Genomic DNA, 17594 nt, shown 5'->3' with positions numbered 1-17594 from the left:
TGTGAAAGACCTGTTGGGAGTGAAAGCCATCACTAACCACCTTTGAAGAGCAAAGAGGTCATAATAAGCAGTTCCCTGCTGCAGTACAACAGTCTCGGGCCTTAAGTCTTTCGTATACCACAGAAAACTGATTTTATACGTCAAATCGACAAGGAATCATTCAGACAAGCCACTCTTGACAATCATATTGGTAACATGACCTTTATTTGGACTGAAAATTTTCCTCTAAAAAACTGCAAAGTTCAAAGTAACTGAAACGTGAAATGTCCCCATGACAAAACCCTTGAGGAGCAGGGGGCGAGCTTCTCGCTCGCCAGGAAAAGTCTTCCGTCATGCAGGGGGTTGACGATGCTGTTGTTTTTTTTTTGGTAGTATTGTTAAACGTCCTCCCTAAACAGCGTGCGCTCCCGTCTCTGCCGTCTGTGCCGCCGGGCGCTTCTCCAGCTCGGACCCAGAGCCCGAGGCCTTCTTCTTCTTCCGCCCGTGTTTCTTGTGTTTCTTTTTTCTCTTCTTCTTTGATTTTTCCTGAAAACGAACAAGAATTTAAATTTTTTTTTTTTTATGTCTCACTTCCCACTTTTCTGTTTGTGGAAGAGGGCAGCTATGCTACGCCACCGCATCGTTGCTACGCAGGGAGCGCTGAAGCACGTGAACACCCCCCCCAAAAAAAATTGCAAATGTTTTCCTTGGATTCCAGTAACCACTGTATTTCATGAGGCATCACTTGTGTATTTGGCAACAGTGATTTTGTAACACCAAAGCCACTTTCAACGCCAAGGAAGGCGGTGACTACACGAGAAGAATCGAGTGCTGCCAGTTGTTGAACCCACCCATCCAGGAATGCCGTTGGTTTGGAAAACTGTAGCTAACGAGTTGTAACAAGTGGTGATAGCAGTGTCTGTGGTATGAGGCTAAGTTGTCAACTCTCTTCATGAAACCGAACATCCTGGGTTTATCCCAAAATGTCAACACTCTTCTTCCAAAAATCGTTTTTACAGCTGTTCATCCATGTTTACACCTGCCTGCTTCATACAAAGCTGTGGTGTGATTGGACGTGCTACGAGAGGTCAAACTCAAAAAGGTCAAATTCAAATGATTTGAATTTCAGGGTGCCAACTCAACAGGTGTCAGCGCTCCCTCCTTAGACATATAATGGTTTCACACAGCGTAGAGTGTTTTGACGCTGATCACGTGCAAGCAGCTTAAGCGAGAGTTCCTCCACCTACAGCCCAATTAGCGAACTAATAAACCCTTTAAATATCCCTCTGCACTACCAGGATTTCAAACGCAAATCATATTCCACCAACACTGGTGTCAAGCTGAGACTGTGGGTAACCCTTTGAACCAGACATTAAGTGCTAGTGCGTAGGGATGTAACTGTACACATATTCCTACCAAAAAGTATACTGTAGTATCGGATTTTGGTATGCGCTGCAAACCAAACACTTCATCTCGCTTTAACTCACACGCAGAACTATTTTTTGTCGAACTTAAATTCAGAAGTCCACAGAACTTCCCCCCAACGACTTGGTGTTAATGTGCCTTGTTTTATTCAGCCAGAAATTATGGCCAGTTATATGGCCGTAATAAACGGAAAGCAATTTTGTATTTCGCATTTTGTTTTGTTCTTCCGCTTTACCAAAAATGTGCCAAATCATGAAGTCAAAACCAAGGTACATACCGAACCAAGATTTTTGTGTACCGTTAAATCCCAACTACAGCCCTACATGTGGACACGCCTACTGTAAAAAGAAAAAAAAGTGGAACATACCTTGAGTGAATGAGGAGAAAATTTGGAAAAAAACTTAAATTTTACATACAAACTGAGACAAAAACACCTGAAAGTCTCAAATTGAACCCTCAAATTTTACATGCCATTAGTCATAACCAACTTACTGTAGTTTTCTCCTTCTCCTCACTGCTCCTCTTCTTCTTCTTTGACTCCACCTACACAGAAGTTCAAAGGTTATGGGATGCGAGTGAGAACAATTATTCTTCAGGGGGAAAATGGTCTTGCAGCAATGGAGATTTTTAAAGTTTTATCATTTAATAAGTGTAAAAAGAACAGCTTAAGGCAACATAGTAGGGGGTAATGAGGTATACAAAAAAATTAGTTAAAATTTTAGGAGGACTTTGGTCCCCAAAATCCCTGATGTGTAATAATAACGATCACAGAGAATAGTAGGTGGCCCCTGCCTTTGGCAAGCCAAGAAAAGATTTGGCAAAATGTGATTTGGTGAGAGATTTGGAGAGAGTTGATTTCGGAAGGGGCGGTTTGGACAGAGGTGATTTGGAGAGAAGCGATTCGGTGGAGAGTACTTACATCTCCATCCATTACCGAGTCAGCGGAGGACTCGGAAGAGGAGCCTTTGTGGGAGCGCTCGGCCTTCTTCTTCTTCCGGCTGCCATCCTGTTAGTTACACACATTCCCACCCGTGAATATACCGAACCACCACACACTTAAAACTGTACTACACAGGAATGAAATCAACAAACTCTCTGTGGGAAAAAGTGACGGGTCAACTACTTTAATTTCACAGGGGAGAAATGACCTTCTCTTTCTCCAGGTCCTCCCTGAGTTTCTTCTTTTTCTTCTTGGAAGACTCCTAGAGAAGATAAAACAATATGGGTTGCAGCTACCTATATGCGCTTCTTAGAGCTATAATTGAGACAAAGAGAAATCACATACAGGTCATTGACTCACTACATCAACATCAACCTCACAGGCACTATTTGGCATTGAGACACACCAAGATAACGTTCTAGCAAATTCTAAAAAAAAACAGCATGCCTGCGTTCAGAGGATGCAGTAAAGGATTACAGAACAAAAATACCAGTATTTCACTACAAGCACCAACTTACTGAATCAGGTACAGGTAAATGGTAGACACACGCATCATATGTAAAAGTGGGCGTAGATTTATAGACAGAAAAAGAGCATTTGACCAAAATTTCTGTACTTTTTTTTTTTTTTTACATCAGAAAAAAGGATGATCTTTTTTTAAGCTTCATTGCCTGTAAACATAGCATCATATACCATTACATGTTAATTCAATGGCAGATTTGAAAAGACTACAACAACAATCTTGATTTATACAATTACTTGGGAACATCCTTTAAAAACAACTTAATCAAAAGACATAAAATTAGATTAAAGAAACACAACAGCTCACTTGGAAAACAAATTAACAAAAATAACCTTACAACACAGCTTACCCATAGCTTACAACAATTAATTCACATTGATTCTGATTATTTTTTGTAACTGAAATGTTACCAATTGCAAATAGTCAATATATGTGACTATTACAATTTTTTAAATGGTGTAAAACAGCTTCTATACCATGGCAACCCCCTTACTCACAAGTTAGCTGCTAATTGAGCCAATACATGGGCGCGCAGTGGGGGTGGGTACCTTGCTATCCGACTCGGACTCTGAGAGGGAGCCCTCCGAAGCTTTCCGGGCAGAGGAATGCTTCCTTTTCCGCTTCTTTTTAACGCTCTTCTTTTCATCCTATTCAAAAGAAGAAGAAGAAAAAAAAGTCCAGGTTTCACTCCAAGAGACTTAATGGCAGTAAGATCCAAAAGTTAAACCACTTGCCCTTCACAGCAGGTTAACAAACTGAAACTACTGCAAACACGCCAGAAAGTTAAATGGATGAATGAATAAATGAATAAAAATTAAAAATTGCATGTACAGACTTCAGGGCACATTATGATGCGGCAAGGCATTCCTCTGAATACGGACATAGATTCGCAACCACCCTGCCAGTAAGCCCTCAGCACCTACTTACCTCATCATCAGAATCAGAGGAGCTGCTAGAGGAATCAGAGCTTGATGAAGAGGAGGAAGACGAGGAATGCTTGACCAAACACAATGAAAGCAGAGCTTATTAGATTTTCAGTCATTTAAGACACAATAAACACCAATAAATATTAGGAATAGCATTAAAAAAAAAAAAAATACAGATAACAAAAAAAAAAACCCCATCAAGGAACATATAAAATATCACACAATGAACATAAGAGTACAATGACCCTTAACATTTGCTGAATGCTTGATACGGGCTTCAAAAGCAATGATAAGCCAACAAAAATACCTCCTATGACTCCTTTACCAGAATCACCAAACAAATGTTACATTTTTCTAGTTATACATCACGGCACATTGTAGCGCAGTCAGCCGGTACGGTATGCTGGTCTTTTCTCACCCTGCTGGACTTCTTCTTCTCCTTCCGTTTTTTCTAAGGACGAAAAAGCAAAGCAAGTGGCGTGTAACTGTGGCCGCAGCTACAGTAAGCCATAACAGCAAATTTATTTTCAGGGCAATAGCAACTCACCTGTTTCTTTTCTTTTTCTTTATCCTTATCCTTCTTACTTTCACTCCCACCAGGTAATTTCTTCTCTTTTTCTTTATCTTTATCCTTGTCCTTCTTACTTTCACTTGCACCAAGTAATTTCTCTCTGTTTTTCTCCAACTCCTTCTTCCAGTTCTACAGATATGGACACAAAATGATTTGATTGGGAATAAAAAATACAAATAAAAAATTCCACCAATAAATATTAGTAATTTGTTCACTCTACAAGAAACTAATTTAGGATTGCTAGCAATTGCAGGGTGAATCCATGGGTAGACCAGGTTACATGATTCTAAAACAATTAACAACATGTACTACAAATAGTATTTGATGTGGTGCTTGGCTGCAATACCTAAATAATTTAACAATGTTATAAACATTACTACCAATTATAATGACTTATACATGTGAAAACACATCATACAAAAGCCGCGATTCCCCAGGAACTAGGAACCTTTTGAGGAGCTCAGTGCATTTCCACCAGGGTCTAAATTATGTTCCGGGGACATTATTTTAGCCCCCAAAAAGTCCCTGCTCGGGGGGTAGTACTTTCCAAAAGCACAGGAACTTTGGGGGTGGGGCTTGTAGCACTGAACATTTCTTATTGGTCGAGTACTCGCAGCATTTTATTTCAACCGCCATATTTAAAAAATCTGCAGCTGCAAACCAGCAGAAGAACTTAACGACTTTCTCATTTATTTGGAGTCGGCATTACTACGGTGTGTCACTGTGTATACGATTTCTGCTCCTCTGTTGAGAAGGTACTCATGGCAGAAGATATTCAGTGCCCAAACAGTGAAAAGTTAAAGGAAATGGCGACATATTTTGAGGGCAGATGGGGGTTGCCACAGTGTGGAGATGGATCACACATCCCCATTCTTGGACCAGAGGAATACAGGAACACACAGAGTACTTCACCCGCAAGGGCTGGCATTCGACCGTCCTGCAGGCTGTTGTGGATGGAAGGGCTCTCTTTTGGAATGTTTTTATTGTTCTTTGTGCGCGGTGGCGCAAGTCCGACTCAGTCATCTGGCGGTCAATCTCCGCAATAGCTCGGCTTGAATCTCCTGCATGCTTAATACTGTTGTTGCAGTGTCGCACGAATAATGGTGCCTGTCCGTCGCTTTATATGGCATCATCGTTGTAGTATAGTCACGCGCAAAAATGACGTGTAAAACAGCCGTTGCCTTTTCATATGTCAGCGGACTAAAGCCGCGTTTCCACCGCAGGAACTTTCGCCAGGAACTAGGAACCTTTTGAGGAACTGCGTTCCGGGACTTTATTTTACCCCCCAAAAAAAACCCTGCTCGAGGGGTAGTACTTTCCAAAAGTACCGGAACTTTTGGGGAGGGGCGCAAGCGCTGAATATTTCTGACTGGTCGACTACTCGCAGTGTTTTATTTCAACCGCCATTTTTAAAAATCTGCAGCCGCAAACCGATTTATTTTCATAATAACTTGAATTCAAACTTGTATGTTATGCGACGCAGTAGCCTACTTTTGGTTATAGCCTGCCAACATCTTGGAATTATAATGTGTGTGCTTTTCTGTTCTTTTCTTGCTTTAGTATTCGTTTTATAAAATGTTCAGCATTCGTGCTGGGACAGCATATTACGTACCAAAACATTCAAACGGTTTAATTTGGTTGCTGAATATTTTCTTCCGGATTTTCTTTGTTAGCCTGTTATAATTGACTCAAAACGTTTGATACAGTTATGTGAGGTATGCGGTATTTCTGCGTAATTTACATTGGTGATACAGTAAAAGCAAACTAGAAATCACCTTCCACACTTTTTGTCAGGGTAAAACAACAGGTTAATTCTAGTAATCGTCCCTTTTGCTTTTTCAGACTGCCATAATTTTACTCTGCCATTCTTCAATTCCACAAAAAGACCAGCAAGACTATGGACTAATTTATGGTGCATGGTTTGCATCTGGAGGGCACACTTCGCTGCTTGGCTAGCAGCAACTTTGAAGGAAAGCAAACAGTGGCTGTACCACTGCTAATTTAAATTTTCACGCAAGTCCAAGTTTTCGTTCTATTCTTGTCATTTTGCCATTAGCCTATATGGAATTGACGATGAGTCAAAGTAATCAATTCGACAGCAAATTGTTTACGACGTGTGCATGTTTCCTGCTGTTGTTGCCAGTTATTTGTGGAATGTGAATGCATTCTGTCGCCTCGGATGTCAAGACATGAAAGTGAATGTTCGCATAAAAACATAATGAATGTGTTTGAGAGGATATATAAAACAGTTACAATCTGACTATTGGCCTGTTATATCCTATTTGTTGCATAACAACGGTCCAAGTCCAACTACCAATGACAGTTTTGCTTGAAAACAGTAAAATATGCCCAAACGGAAGCAGAAGACTATTTCAATTTCAGGTGATTAAATCGATAAAAAACAATAAATACTAAAGTAACCATATATAGTCATTGTTGGTAACCCGTTGTATATAAGTGGAATAAACCCCTCCGGGCTGTCCCAGTTATTAGAAAATAATGTAGGCTACTTTGGTGGAAGTATGGGGTTACAAAAGAAATCATACGACAGATGGACCGACAACGTTGCTTTTTCATATGTCAGTGGACTAATTTGCCTAATCTTTGCGGGACTTTAGACCGCGGTGGAAACGCAGACAACAATGGGCTGAAGGAACGTTTTAGTTCCTTGAAAAGTAGTTCCTGGGACTAAAAGTTCTGGGTACATTGGGTCGAAACGTGGCTTAATTTGCCTAATCTTAGCGGGTCTTTAGCTGGTCTTTAGATCGTGGTGGAAACGCAGACAACAATTGGCTGAAGGAACCTTTTAGTTCCTTGAAAAGTAGTTCCTGGGACTAAAAGTCTTTGGGTGGAAATGTGGCTAAAATAGTCCTCTATTTTATCTCTAACTGTTGAATGGTAAAGTTGCTGATTTAGGAATGTAAAACTGAATCAATAATACAATACCTCATTCATTTTTTCTTCAAATTCTGCCAGTGCTCTTGAACCTTTCTTCTTCTTCTCCAGTTGCTCTTTCACTTCTTCCCTGAAAAGTGAGAGTGGTATCACATTCAACTCAAATGCACTCAAAAATAAAGTAAGGTTTTAACTCCCACATCCACTCTAAAGAGAAGAACCTTGGTCTCTCTCATCAAAAGGAACAAGAGTATATATATATATTCTAAGAAAGGGACTATGAATCAAGAAAACCTTCAGCATTTCTGAAAACAGATTCAGTCTAGTGTGGCACAAACACCACGATGCTGCAAAGCAGAAACTTGGGTTTATCATATTTGACTGGTTACTGTAATACAACCAGCCTTCAGAAACTGCCAGTTGTAATTTAGATTCACGATAGGATTTCAAATCTTGCGGCAGAACAAGAGCGTTCCTACTGGACACTTGAGTAATCAATTAGCTAGCATGCCAGGTTGTCCGGAAATACATGCAAATAGCACAATAATGTTTAGCATGAGACAGGCAACTGAGTAATTTAGAAATCTTGTGAGAGCGAGTTGTTACTGGTACATTTACCATGTGGGCCTAGGTCTACTCAGGTAGTCCTGTATGGTGGGCCCTGCAGAAGGCGCCGGTCCCCGCGCTCGGGCCGCAGCTATTGGGTTCACATAAGCCTGTAATATAAACATACAGAGATAACCGCACGGTTTAAACCAATACTGTTATAAACATTAGAAGTAACAAGTAATTTAGAAAACTAGTTAGCTGATTTCAATGAACTGAATTAGGTAGCCATATTTGTCTAAAGTTACTGCTGCCTTCACAGATCACGTAGCTAGTTAACGTTACGAGACCATGAAAGCAACTTGAATAATGGCCCGATGGCTAAGAAAAAGAGCTGGATTAGAAAAGGCTGTGGAATACCTTAACTAGCTAATTTTATTACTAAAGCAACAATAGCTGCAAAGCAGTCTGCAAACCAACGGCAGTTAGCTAGACTAGCTAACACAGTGTCGGTAGCTAGCTAGCTTGTTAGCTAGCTAATTTGTAGTAATGCTCGCTAGTCTAGTTAACAAGACAAATACGACGTATGTGAGACAGCCAACTAGTTACATAGCTAGCTAAAATATTAGTCTATAACCAGACGCACACAAAATAATGATACTGTATTGTTTGACATAGACAGACTAATGTTAAGATTGGAAATCTAATGTAGCTAGCAAACGTTAGCATAACATTGCGTTAACGCCATGCTAATAAGCTTGCTATCTATTTAAACATTTTAAAATGGTCACATCACTGAGGTAGCTACATAAAGCAAGACTAACTAGTTATTAGGGGAATGTGATCGCTATCCGTAGTACGCAGACAACCCGCTTGAGCGGTTTACTGCCTAGCTAACATAGTTTTTAAAGCAGGCCCAGGCTCTCCGAGCTAGCTTCTTAAAAACGGATAATAGCGCTCAAGGCACAGGTTGTGCCTTATCAGCGAAAATGTCGTATCAGTATTAATTCACTTGCATAATATGCATCAGTTTTATTAACATATGTACTTACCACTCTGTTATCTCTTTTCCCCATTATGTCGATCTCACCCTGACTTCATTTGTTTCAATGAACTAGCTAACGTTAGCAAGGGATTTTGTTTACATGTCAATCCAGCAAACTGAGGGTTCTTCTGGCTAACAGACTGGCTCCAGCAACAGACTGCCTCAAAATGACTAACAAGTAATGGGACGCCTGCCATCTAGCGGACAACGAATGTGTTTCTTTTTATTTACCAATCCAACGACATGCATAATGGCAGATTTTTCTCCAAAATACTACACATTTCCCTGACCTCTTCCTTTCTAATTTACCCCAAGTTGTTTTTAGAGTGCATTTATTCATTACATTAAAACAGGACTGTTTAATTTATTTTCAATTTAATGTCTGCACTGTTACTGCAGATAGAATCAGTTCAACAGTGGGACTTTACTTATAATAATTTAAAGAAAATCTAACTTGAACTACTAAAGCAAATTTAATAGCCCATATGTATTTAATATTTTAAAAAATGCATTTAAAATTTTAGTTATTCTATTTATACACTCTCTCTTTCTCTCCCCCTGTCAAAAAAAAAAAAAAAAAACATTAAGAGGCTATCATGTCTCCTGGAGTTTGGAAGATGTGTGCTGGAAGATGAATGGATTTGTAAATCAGCCACATTCGCCTTTGTCTGGGTGAGAATTGTAAAGCATTCTGTGTGTTGTTGTTGCCCATCCCTTTCTCAGTTCATACAAGTGAAAGCTGCATTCTCCATCCATCCATCCATCCATCCATCCATCCATTATCTATACCTGCTTATCCTGAGCAACGTTGCAGGGGTTCTGGAGCCTAACCAAGCGTGCATTGGGTGAGAGGAAGGAGGAGGCCGAGATTCGAACCCACAAAAAATGTAGGCTAGTGTCACAGGGTGCGAGGCGTTTGAAGTGTTTTGTCTTTTTTTTTTCATTGACCTCTATACTGAAGTCATGTAATTTAGCATGCATGATCCCGGGCGATGCTTTGTCTGGTGTGTTAATTGTAGGTAGGCAAAAACAACAATTAGTAGTATTGGAGAATGCTGCAATACCAAGTGAAAATCAAGACCTTTGCATGTATGGTAAAGATCTATCATATAAAATGTGTAGTTCTGTGAAAAACAGCATTAGCAACAACAACAACATAATAACAATGATGATGAGAATAATAGTAATAATAATTATACGTACATACATACATTCAGTTTTACATATTTTCAATCAATTAAAAAAATGTAACAACTCCCACGCCCATCTCTGTATATTGCTATATTCTCATTTGACATAGGCCTATACTGTAATTGTTACCCCTGTTACACTTTTACTAGTCATCAGCTCTACACGTTGTGGGAAAGCAGACACTTGATGCAGAGAGTGAACAAGAAGAACGAAAAAGATGGAATCAAGGCTTTTCACACACTGAAATATTTATTTTACAAAAATAAAAATGTCCAGCAGTTGAAGCTACAAAACACAAGCATAAACTTAAGCAGCTTTTTTCATGGGCAGCACTTTCGCCTCTCTTGTCTCGTCTTGTCTGATTGGCTATATCTTTACAAGGACTGGGCCAGAGCATGATACAGAATTAGCAGCAAAACCCTTTTAAAGAAAATCCCACAAAAATGTGTCCCTCCCCCACACCCACCCACCCACCTCCCCTGAAAAGGAAATAACATTTAAAAAAAATCCAATATCAGCACTGTTGCCCTATTTAAATGGTAAATTATACATGGTCTTTCATTCTCAATGATAAATTCTACATGGTCATTCAACATTCTTATCAATAATCAATCATTTGGTTCCCTGGCAACAAAAACAACAACATTCTTATCAACAATTCTGACAAAAATACATGTGATGTCAACCAATGAATTGTTTCCAATTCCAGGTTACGTGGTATAAATAAGAATTGCAAAGATGAACACATATTTCTAATAATAAAATGTTATTCCATCTACATAATTAGGTTAGGCTGAAATTGGTTTGCACTAAGATACACATCCTTAAAAGTAAATGAGCACACTAAACCAGCACACATGGTACAGTACTAAGTGTACATGGCTATTGTTACACAAAGTAATGTGATACTTTACTTGGCAATTACTGTTTTGACTGTTCTCTGCACATTTTCATTTGGACACTTAAAAAGTTGTATTATGTCTGAAATACATCACAATTGTTAAACTGAATTTCTAAATCCTATTACAAGTATAAGCACATCCACACAAGGTACTACTTTATAAAAGCACCCCTGTTTCTTGCTTTGATAAAATACCAAAAGCAAACTGTACATTTCCAACTTACTAGTACATAACTTGTAAAAAAAAGCAACAGACAAGAAATAGTTAAACACAAGCAGATAATTGTTTAAGCATATCATCAGCTATAAATTTGGTGTACTGTATTTCATTACTGAACTGAACTACACAAATATGCAACTACTGAACAATACTGCAAAATATGCTCAAGGCATGAAATAGATACAGTATTAACATTAAAAATGACTAATCAGATATCACGGATTCAGATTTAAAACAATGCGTGATACTTTAAAAAGCATGGACATATTAAAAGCATGCCCTCACAGCACCAATTTCACTCTTTTGCCTGCCTGCAAGAAATAAAACAAAAACCTAATATTTTTGTCTCTTGCCTATTTCAAGCACAATGCTAATACATAAACAATATACCACTGCTTTCAAATAAAATCATGCTTTTAACAGCAATGCAAATATATATTTTATAACATTTATTCAACAAAAATAAATGAAATATAATAATACAATGTACTAAGAAAGAGGTTTTCCAGTGAAATTGAAAATCTGATCAAATGCAGTAAGATTCCCAGTATATCTGAGGAAAAAACTGAGAAATGACATCATTGTAACATTGTTGGGGTAGATGACTAAACCCCAGAAGTTGATCAGCCATATATCACACATTTGAACAGACGTACTGGCCGAAAGCCTAATTTGGTGCAAGATAGGGACCAGTCGCCATCTCAGAAACACCTCAGAAGTGAAGCCACCAAATTATTGGTCATCTTCCTAGTTGCTGACACGTGAGCCTAAATTTGATGTAATACAAGATAATTAAGCTAGCCAAGACCGGTTTTACCATTGCTGAGGCATGATTATATGTATTTGAAAACATTTGAACAAATTTTGACCTTACTTTAAATGATAAATTATTTCGCATGGTCCAGCTTTTTCATGGTTTTCAGAACAATTACCAAGGTCGTTCAAAGAATCTGTATGACTGCCATTTAATGAAAGATTCAAGCCACATTACAGCACCATGTGTGGGCTAAAAGGTTTTGGGATTACATTCAAGTTTAAATGGAAAGGGTACAGCAAAACATGTGCTAGCACCAGATCTATGCCATTCTATCCCACTGGAGAAGACGCTGTTCTGATTCCAGAGTCCCTCCCAGAGACAGTTTCACACAGAGAACAGTACATCAGTTCATTATCGGAGGCACCAGAGCCTTTTACCTTGTAATGGATATTCAACAAGATTTACTTTCAAATAAATATCAACCATTTTCTAATTACAGAGGGACGTTGAGTGCTAAAATCAAAATCAGGACCATCACAAAATCATTGGACCTGTGAACTCACTTACGCTTCACAACATACAACCTGCAAATGCCTCCTTTGTGACAAAATTTTAAATAAGAAATATAAATGTTTTTTTAAATCCCCTCAAATCAATAAATAACTCAAAAACAATGAGCAGAATAATGTCACGGAAACAAGATTATGCAAGGGACTGAAATTGTGGGCTCTCAGGAGTTTTTGTTTGTGGATAAACACTAAACTAACGCAAAGTGCCAGTATCCTCCAAACAAAATCAAGTCAAACAATATTTTAAAACTGCAATTTATCAATTCCTGAATTCAGTTCAACCACACAGCAATTTGTCTTTACATTAATGGTTTAAATTATATGAATAATTCCCCTTCCAAAACAACATTAATGATATGTGGCACTGATACAAAAGAAAACTGTAAAAAATGTATTTTTGAAGGATCGGTCGTCTGTTGTCTGTATGTAAAAATGCTTAATGACATTTTTTTTTTTACACCACTTCTGAAAACGCATGTACAACTTAATGTCCCTTAGCTAAATAACATCAAACTCTAGACAGAAATTAACAATGTGTCCGGAAACAAACATTTTCAGAGACCTTAGAATATCTCAGTGCTGTCCTCTTAACTATCAAAATCTACAAGACTACAGTTGTGTATATTATATAACAGAAGTGAACAAGAAGTTCACTATACGGGCAATTCCAAACACTTTAACGTATTTTACGAGATAAAATGAAAGGGAATATGGAGAGCGAAACTGTTAGAAAGCATCTAATCATGCCTTAATAAAATTAATTTAAATAGCATTCAGCTAGTGAGCTGAAGAGAGGTGTAAAAACCTTCCAGATGGCACACATCCACAACTTGTTCAGTGGCATTGTTTTACCACATTACTTTGCTATTGATGATGTGGTGATCATTCACAGAAACCAAAAATTATGTTACAGATCAAATGATTCATAAAGGCAAATGTTTGTTCATCCTACCCTTTATATACACTAAATAATTGATTACACATGTAAATAAATATTTTCTGCCACGTATTATCAAATAAGATTAACTCCTACAATGACTCGGAACATACAGTGAGCTGTAGAGAATTAAAGTATAATATTAAAAGTCATGTGCAGCATATTCATCCGAAGTCATTCTTGCCATCTCCATTATCAATTTCCTGCATACACAACAGACAAAGGGGGAAAATGTACTATCGTAGGCTGACCACAACATGCGGTTGAGAAAACCGTGTTGAAATCCAGCAAAAGCACAACCCAGGTTTCCATGCAACCATTTTCTGTTGTGCAACACCTGTTCCCTACCATTTCATAAACAGCATGGGAAAAGTATCACCCAACATCTAAATATGATGTGAATACGTATGAAACATAAATATACGGTCATGCAAATTTGGATATTCATATCTGACTGTATTTTGTGCTATGTGAATTACCCACAAGCATCATAAAACCAACCAGAATAAAAAACATTCAGTTATTACTTTGTGTTGCTTGAGATATTTAACAGTACACATATGAAATTGTTGTTAATCACTGATCAACACTGAAATAACACAGTTTACACAAGCTTAGTTATTTTCAGAATTGTTTAGCATCTGTGCTGTAATAAATTAAATACCTACAATGTAGGAATCAATCATCTAGACAAAACATGTTTTGTTATTGTTGCTTGAGTTGAAGAAAGCTGAGCAGAGCAGTCTTCAGTATCTAAAGAGCTGAGTTGCTTGAGAAGCCATAATCAAAGACTTATTATCAAAGACTACATTATTAAAAAAGGTTTGTGCATCATTATGGAATGTGTCACACTGTCCGAGTGCCATAATATCAAAAAAATGATTAGTATGACAGGCATAGAATTTGTAGTTTTTAGTAGAATTACGTTGATATGTCCTCTCAGTCCTTACTGAATCTATTTACAAACTTGCGAAGCACTTGTTAAAATAAAAAAAAAACTACAACTTGCATTATTTTCCTGTTAAAGTGAAATATTAACCACTGCATCCATTGTATGTGAGAATAAGATATGCATTAAATTTGCCAAGAACTTGACAAGCTTAGCACAGTATCACCAGTAATTGCATCCTTATGAGAGAAACCTGAAAGGTGGCACTGAACGTCCTTCACTAAACTGAATGTGCAAAATCTGTCATAGTGAGTCTTCTGTTATCTGTTGTCTTCTGTTTCCTAAACTAATCCTGAGAATAGAATACAGAGCGGTTTCGGTTTATGTGAACTGTTTCATCTCTACTGGCTTTCCCATTTGCTTTCTTGACCCACCCTTTGCTCACTTTTTCATCAGCCTCCTTACCCGGTCAGTGCCAACCTCATCCACTAGCGAATGTCGTAATGTGTCATCGCCTTTGGATTATGGTCATGGTCAGGGAGGACCACATCCAATCATGAGCTATTCTACGTCTTCCTCTGAGCTTCCGGTTGGCCTGTCACAGACTGTTGTTCATTATTACCGTTATTATTGGGTTCTTTCTTGTCAACATCTAGATGGTTCTAGAAAATTAGTACTCTCCCTTACCATTAAGATCAAACACTTACAGCAAAATTAATGAAAATTAAATGAAATGTAGACAAATGCACTCTGGACTACTGGTAATGAGACCACTGTATATTATATTACTGAATACTAATTAAGGAATGATGTGCATTCTTCTTTGTAATTTTCAAAAATATAAATGGTAGGTTTTTGGAGGTAAATACTAGACTATGTTCAGGTTTATTCTACACTACACTAGTTCCTAAAAATGATTTGGTCTGATTCATTTAGGTCCAACTGTCTCATGAGTTTTAGTGCCGTTTCAAAATATCCAACCCATTGATATGTGGATGATAAATAGGGACACACTTCTGAACAAAGCTCCACTGAGCTGTCCACCCATGCAAATGCTTCATTATCAAACCACACCAATTCACTTCCTTGTACTAACACTACCAATGCTAGTGCTATACCTATGCTTTTCACTTTACACATGTAAAACACACTACCACTAACACTGTGACCAATCACTTACTGTACGTTCATACAAATTCATTTCGAACCCCATATGCCTGCATGAAACCTTTTTTGTCACAGATTGTTTGCAACAGTGACGAGCTGACTATTCCTTATGAAGCTGGAGAGGTTTCTAACAACCTACAGAGATGTGGTAGCAGAGCGTCTTGCTCTACCATTAGATCAGATGTATTAAGACAAAATCACACAAAAAAAAGACATTACGATCCACAAAAAAGAAGAAAATATCTAAAATACCTAAATAATTATTTTTAATATTATTATTTTACTTAAATGTGTATGAATAATTCTACTTCAGTTCATATGTTCCAAGATCTACGCCCAGTGTATTAACATATTTCCAAAGAGGACAGTCTGGTTTTGAAAATGTATAGACATTGCCCCAGCCTCAGCATTATTAATAAAATAAAATGCTGTCCCCAAGAGGAACAGTAAATATAATGCAGCACTATTTGTAGAAAAGGTTTAAGACAGTCAGCTGTTGGATGCTCTGAATGACGGTTGGGTGTATTTGAATTGACATGAGGAGAATGTCCAGGTTGTGAGGTGCTCGGGCTTGCGATGAAGCTTGCCGGCCACCAGGTGGCAGAGATGCCAGTGTTCATCAATTCACATCCGCAACACGTCCTGGGAGGGAGGCAAGGTGTGTGGGGCTGATATCAGAGACGTTCCCAGAGATGGAATGTGAGGGAGGGTGTGTATGTGTGTGTGTGCGCACGTGTATGTGTGTGTGTGTGTGTGTGTGTGTGTGTCATCAGAGAGGCCATACAGAAGAGCTTTGACAGCGAAAGGGGTAGGTTTGTGCGTAAGTCTGTGTGTGTGTGTGTGTGTGTGTGTGTATGTGTGTGTAATTTTGTTTGTACATGTACGGTAAAGGAGGTTTACTGCAGCAAGCTGTACAGGTGAAAGGCACCCTGGCGTTTATGTGTGTATGCGTGGGTGGAGAAGAGGGCTTTTCAAAGCAGCTGTACAAGTTAAATCCCTAAAGAGAGATCACTGGCAGTAAGAGGTGTGTGTGTGTGTGTGTGTGTTAGGACTGGCTTTTGCTTAGCATTTTCTTCAAAAAGGCAGCGGAAAAGCAGCGTCTGGACATCCAGAGTATAACCAGGCAGCACATGTAAGCCTCGCTGTTCGTTGCATTGATTCTTATATAAAAGCATCTGAGGGCCAAAAAATAAAAAAATAAAAAAATGAATTGCTTTTATAGCTGGAGTAAGGTATTCTCAAAGCAGCATTCATCGGTGTGGAAGACTTCCCTCGCTCATCCCTTTCAGAAAAAGCGGAAGACTGCGATCTCCTTCAAGGTATTCAGCTGGCTCCTCTCTCTTCAACGGGTGACTGGCTGTTAGCGAGCTCCTGGGAGTTCTTATTGCTACTCTCCATGTTCTCAAAGTATGGGTGGGACAGGGCAGCATAGGCCGATATCCTCTTGGCAGGATTGAAAGACAGGAATTGCTGTGTGGGAAAAGAATCACATGTTAATATAGTACAGTTTGCATACAATTGCTTAATCCCAGAGGGCTGTAGGCCAGAGCGGTTTCGATCTCTCTTAAAATGTTTTTTCAATGCTTTAAAACCCAATTGTATTTTATTAGCACTCATTACCACAACCTCTGCTATTCAGCAGAGCACAGACAAGCATCTGCCGTCTTTGGAGGGCATGATGTCAGCTGCTACTTCTCATGACATCACAGGCACCCGATAGACCAGTGAGGCTCACCAATGAGCAATTGGTCTGAAACCCTCCCAGTCTTGGGAGATGCCAGAGCCAGCTGTGTGCTGTCCTACGTGGCTGCCGGCCACAGTCGGTACTGGCACACTCCAAATTCGACGCCAAACCATGAATCAATGGGTCACAGAGGAACGTCATGGTCAAGGCAGTTATCCCTTTGCTTGTAATCGCAAGGTTGCTCATTAAAATCCCATGTGGTGTGCTAACACTACAGCTTTGAGTAAGGAGCTTTAGCTACATTGCTCTAAGTCCCAAGATTATGGTATCCGGTAAAGAAACTACATATAGTACAGGTGGACCTGCAGGCTGCCCTGTATATTGGAATCTGTCACAGCAAATTAATAATGTAACCTACATCCATCCATC

At 38.8% G+C, this 17594-nt stretch overlaps 2 protein-coding genes across 3 annotated transcripts in view; both read right to left on the bottom strand.

The window, feature by feature from the left end:
• Positions 1–175: 175 nt before the first annotated feature.
• fam133b (family with sequence similarity 133 member B) lies at positions 176–9037 on the bottom strand. Its single transcript, XM_064348283.1, has 11 exons — positions 8858–9037; positions 7878–7975; positions 7311–7389; positions 4341–4493; positions 4212–4244; positions 3795–3863; positions 3416–3514; positions 2553–2606; positions 2324–2410; positions 1897–1947; positions 176–525 (listed from the first exon to the last, which is right to left on the bottom strand). Exons 1-11 carry the CDS (start codon positions 8879–8881, stop codon positions 391–393), a joined length of 882 nt encoding a protein of 293 aa, XP_064204353.1. The 5' UTR covers positions 8882–9037; the 3' UTR covers positions 176–390.
• A 1234-nt stretch (positions 9038–10271) lies between these two features.
• cdk6 (cyclin dependent kinase 6) overlaps positions 10272–17594 on the bottom strand; it is a 49607-nt gene continuing 42284 nt past the window's right edge. For both annotated transcript variants that reach the window (XM_064348281.1, XM_064348282.1), the window contains exon 8: positions 10272–16951. In XM_064348281.1, coding sequence (XP_064204351.1) covers positions 16805–16951 — 147 coding nt within the window. In that variant the 3' untranslated portion in view covers positions 10272–16804. The remainder of the gene's footprint in view (positions 16952–17594) is intronic.

This window comes from Anguilla rostrata, chromosome 8, assembly GCF_018555375.3.
Source record: "Anguilla rostrata isolate EN2019 chromosome 8, ASM1855537v3, whole genome shotgun sequence".
In the NCBI taxonomy this organism is placed as follows: Eukaryota; Metazoa; Chordata; class Actinopteri; order Anguilliformes; family Anguillidae; genus Anguilla; species Anguilla rostrata.
Note: the sequence above shows the minus strand (reverse complement) of the source record. Positions and strands in the feature narration are given on the sequence as shown.